The sequence below is a fragment of the Ruditapes philippinarum genome, unplaced genomic scaffold (assembly GCF_026571515.1).
Source record: "Ruditapes philippinarum isolate M1 unplaced genomic scaffold, ASM2657151v2 ctg23521_1_1_1_1, whole genome shotgun sequence".
NCBI lineage: Eukaryota > Metazoa > Mollusca > Bivalvia > Venerida > Veneridae > Ruditapes > Ruditapes philippinarum.
The window spans coordinates 4,243-9,604 of NW_026866084.1; the positions used below are offsets into that span (position 1 = coordinate 4,243).

At 30.7% G+C, this 5,362-nt stretch overlaps 1 protein-coding gene and 1 long non-coding RNA gene across 2 annotated transcripts; both read left to right on the plus strand.

Annotated features, from left to right (window-relative positions):
* The first annotated feature begins 421 nt into the window (after positions 1 to 421).
* Positions 422 to 2,818, plus strand: LOC132731274 (uncharacterized). The gene is made up of 3 exons (XR_009625857.1): positions 422 to 669; positions 915 to 1,117; positions 1,230 to 2,818. It is a non-coding gene; the product is annotated as an uncharacterized LOC132731274 (long non-coding RNA).
* A 625-nt stretch (positions 2,819 to 3,443) lies between these two features.
* Positions 3,444 to 4,766, plus strand: LOC132731273 (zinc finger protein 235-like). The gene is made up of 2 exons (XM_060717429.1): positions 3,444 to 3,474; positions 4,405 to 4,766. The coding sequence occupies exons 1-2, from the start codon at positions 3,444 to 3,446 to the stop codon at positions 4,764 to 4,766; spliced, it is 393 nt and encodes a 130-aa protein (XP_060573412.1).
* The last annotated feature ends 596 nt before the right edge of the window (positions 4,767 to 5,362 follow it).

Sequence of the window (5,362 nt, forward strand, 5' to 3'; positions counted from 1 at the left end):
GTTTATAATACAAATATGCTTATTCAGAGAAGAACTTAGTATTGAAGAAATTTTATTTAAACTTGACACAGTGTTAGAGACCACAGAATGAAAGTGCAGTGTCTGAGTATCATAATTCTACCTTGATCAAGTTTTTAATTACCTCCCTACATTTTGTAAAAATGATGCTTGTTTTAAGTAAAACATCTTGATTATCAATGCTATCTTATTGAAACCACACTGTTATGAAAACTAGTGAGAGAAAGTGCAATGATGATGATCAAAAAAATATAACTCTACATTACTTATTGTTTAATTATCTCCCTTTATTACATATAACTTATTGTTATTAGTCATCTCCCTTTATTACATATTACTTATTTTTTTATTGTCTCCCTTTATTACATTTGAAAATGTTAAAATGATAAAATTTTATGTTTCAGATTATTATAGATGAGGATGTTGGCATACAGGAAGGGTTTACACGTCTAGCACCAGGGGCTGGTATTGCGGTGGAACGAGCATGGTTGTATCGTGTGGCATCAGGGGTAGGAGTAATAACATCAAGTTCACCTGGAGAATATGAAATCATAAAACGTATGATAGATGGGTTTTATGAACCGTGGGAACTTGGCATTAAAGGAGGGACAGAAAAATTCGAGGGAACAGTTCTCTATGAATCGTTGAAGTGTGAGTAGTGTTTCATTTTTAGATTTATTCTTTGTGTTAAATTAACAGACTTTTTTTATATTTCTGCTATCAATGTAAATGATTCAGAAATCTGGAAAAATTCTGCAGGATTGTTCTTAGTTTAAATAAGGTCTAGTATTTCATACAAATTTAGCAGCCTAAAGACATCAAGAACTTCATTAATTTTTGTTGTTACTTACTCAGGTAAGCTTATTTTTTAAATCTTTGAATTTTAATTATTTCAGGTTACGCTCAGCATTGTTTTCATATGGGTGTATCATCATTCAGACGAGCATGGAACCAGAAAATGGCAACTAGTAGAAGAACCTTACAACGATTAAAATTGAGAAAAAACATCCAAGCTTAGTGAAATTGATGTCACAGTTAGACAATTGTGATGCCATAGTAACTGCTATACAAGGACAACGTCACTGTTAAGGGAAAGATGGTGTCACTGTTACACAAGGAAGGTGTCACTGTTACACAAGGGATTGTGTCACTGTTATACAAGAATGGTGTCACTGTTGTATAAAGGATGATGTCACTGTTATACAAGGAAGGTGTCACTGTTACACAAGGATAGTGTCACTGTTATACAAGAATGGTGTCACTGTTACACAAGGATAGTGTCACTGTTACACAAGGAAGGTGTCACTGTTACACAAGGATGGTGTCACTGTTATACAAGGATGGTGTCACTGTTATACAAGGATGGTGTCACTGTTATACAAGAATGGTGTCACTGTTACACAATGATGGTGTCACTGTTATACAAGAATGGTGTCACTGTTATACAATGATGGTGTCACTGTTATACAAGAATGATGTCACTGTTATACAATGATGGTGTCACTGTTACACAAGAATGATGTCACTGTTATACAAGGAAGGTGTCACTGTTACACAAGGATGATGTCACTGTTATACAAGGATGGTGTTACTGTTGTATAAAGATGATGTTACTGTTATATAATAGTAGCTGTAACAATAACAAGTGACATTAGTTTTATAATACAGGGGTTTTGTATAACAGTGATTTCTACAACAATATAAAGTTTTTTTATTTGAAGACTGACATAGTAACTTATATCATTACGATAATCCTTACTGTACAAACCATATTGTGACTTGATTACACAGACAGGAGTTTTATTCTGTTGTGAATTTGTAAGAACGTAAACCTTGTTGTATTTCTATTGACATGCATGGATACAGAGTTGTATTTTTAAAGGGAAACACAGACATGACCCCAATTTTTGTGACCCCTCTTATAAAAACCCCAAAATTTAATATGCTCCTGTGTTTATATTGTAAATTAGTTGCCATAGATAGTTATGTTTATTCGTTCAGTTAGTTAGCATACAATAAAGTTTTGAAAACAGTACTTGTTGATGTGTTAATAATTTTAAAATGATTTATGAAATATATGAACATTATCGCATGTTTTTAACCAAGCCTATGTTATATCATGTTTAGTTTTGTTTTAAAGGTTGCAATACTATATTATATAATAAACTGTATTATTTAGATAGTTTACAAATGACTTTCTAATTATGATAATATCTTTCTGTTACAGGTTTAGAACAGTTTGTTATGGTTGAAGATCCGATGACGACTACACCATCAAAACAACGTGTGACATGTGACGTTTGCTTGAAGACGTTTAAAGATAATGGGACATTAAATCGGCACAAGAAAATTCACAGCGATGAAAAGCCATTTCAGTGTCAGATTTGTTACCGGCGTTTTATACGTAAAGATTATCTTGCTAGTCACATGGTTACACATGCCAAGTTTTGATTGGATATCATGGAATAAGATTCATTGTGATAAACTATCTTTCCTAGAAATGTTTGATTAATTTTTTTTTAACTTGATTATATGATTTGGAATTATGGATTTACTATTAAACTTCTGTGAGGGATAGAGAAAATGTACGTTAGATGAATGTATTTATCAGAAGGTGCTCAGAAAAGTTTTTGAAAAATACCTTAATTTTGTATATAATCAGTATATATAATACTTTTTATGAATGAATAATACATGTATAATTATGTCATGTATTGTTATACTTTTAATGGCAAATTTGCTTTTAAATATTTAAACTATTCATATAAACAGACGCATAGATTATGTTATGGAAAATAAAGTATTCCTGTTACATTCTATACCCCCACCCCCCTCTCTTTCTGTATTGAGCCTGGTATAGCCAATAAAATCTGTTATAAATAATCTTCTGGTATATTATATTTAAAGATAATAGTTCTGTTAGCTAAAACCATGACCTTTCAAATAAATTAATCTTGGACTGCAATTAAACCAAAATGTGAATTGAAATAATTTTTATGCTCTCCATATAGTAAGACAGTTAGACAAACTTTATTTATAGTTGGTTAGGGTTAACAGTATTAAACATTCAGCTTTAAGCTTGTATCCGACATGAACAAAAAATAAAAAAATATTATTATATAAGAAACAAAATCAAACAACTGTTATGATAATAAAACATACATTATACAGCATTTTAGTGTTTGAAATTATTTTTTTGTCCAATAGGATTGCAGTGAAATTTTCAAAATGCATGCATGAAAACACAAAATATACATGTATAACATTACAAAAAAGCACAATGTATACTCAAAATGCAATACAATTATTCAAAACAAAATACATGTCCATACATTCGTTACATTTCTCTTAATATATGCTAGAGCTACATACTTATGTGAAATTCCGCTTGGAATTTTCCAACAGTTTCAGATTTACTAATCGAAATGGCAACATTATTCCATAGTTTGGGCCCGAGTAAGTCAAAGATTTTCTAAAAATTTCTTTTTTAAGTTAAGGTAAAAATAAGATTGACAAGGGCTATTTAAGAGATCTAACTTGGAAATGTAATGGTTAGACATTATAACACACACCATTTAACAATACAATGTAGAACACTGAAAACAGAATATAAATTTTGACCAGTTAATTAACTGGTATAGAAATATAAGTTAAGATAATTGTATGTTATTACAGGTCCATGTTGGGAATGGAGACTCGTATAATTATATCCTTTAGTGTGAATTCCCTATATCGTAGGTAAATACATATACCTATTGATTTCAATCATTGCAATAGAGAAAATAAAAATCCCAAAAGAAAGCCTGTTCATGGACGGTACTGGAAAGTGTAACATACCATCCAGGCCCCCCCCCCCCCCCCCCCTAGCATCGGCTTTAAGAAGGATTCAACATTTAATGTGTAAAAAAGTTAGTGTATCAATGGAAAGATGATTATTTATTATTGGAAACTGTTCTATTAAATTCTAGCATGTGTTAAATAGAATATTACATTTATATAGCTTCATTACTAAATTTTCTGAACATAGTAAATAATTGATGTCAAACCTACACTCATTCAATGTACTATTTATTAAGAGGTCTGGAAACAATGAGAAGTGGAAGTGTGATATTTTAATTTTTATTGTTAAACAAAATATTAAGGTGTTGATCTTTTGCGAATGTTTTTGCTTGTTGTTTTTATCCTGTAAAAAAAAAAATAAGAATTAGATATAGTGTGGAGATAATGTTGTTATACTGGGCATGTTTTATACACAAAAAAAATGAAAATATTTCTATTATATGAAATAATAAAGAAAATAAAGATTTAAGTCATAGATTATTAAGATAGTGTAAAATCAAATCTTATACAGATAATTAAACTTTCTTCAATTTTGTATATTAACAGATGATGTAGCTGATATTGAAGGGTTTAAAATGGCAGCAGCACTAAATCCCTCAACACAAGACGAGTTGATGTGCGATATTTGCTTTCACATATTTCCAGACTGGCACACACTACAGCGACATAGACTGGTACATTCTGGGGACAAAATGTCGTACAAAACCGGGAGTAGGTCAAGAAGAACACGTTGCAGGAATTTCCAATGCGAGCTCTGTCCGAAAATGTTCACTGACAGATGGAATCTACAACAACATCAACGCGTACATACTGGAGAAAGACCGTACGCCTGTGAGAAATGTGGCCGGAAATTTGCTAAGAAGTATAACATGCAGTCACATATGGCGATTCATTTTACTGACATATGACATATTGTCAATCAAATACAATCATCATAATAGGTGAAATTATTAAATGAACAGAGTTATTTGAATACATAATAATTATGTGACATTAAATGTACAGTGTTAATTGAATACAAAACAAGCCGTGGAATTTATCTTCAAAGCTTTTATCATATGCTCTATATTGTGTTTTATTCTGATTTTAAAACATAGAAACAGTTACTATGATGTATATTATGTCAAGAATGTATATTTGATCTATGATTGATAAATTCTTGTTCTCAAATTGTACTATCATATCATTTGATACAGCATAAATGTGAAAACTTAAAATTGAAAAAAAGGCAACACAGTAAAATTACCATGAACACAGCAAAAATATTTTGTCAAAGATTGTAAATATGTCAGTAAACAACACTTATTGAATTTAATGGAAGACTTTAAACAACAACCAAATTGCACATAAAATCAAAGCACTGAATGTACTGATGGGGAGGCTATGAGAGAATGTTTCAGACTTATAGTTTCTTTTCTTTTTGCTTAAAATATGCTACCAAAATAAAAAGATATGCACATTGCGCTATTTATCCTTACTGTTGTGTTCAACCATTCATATATAT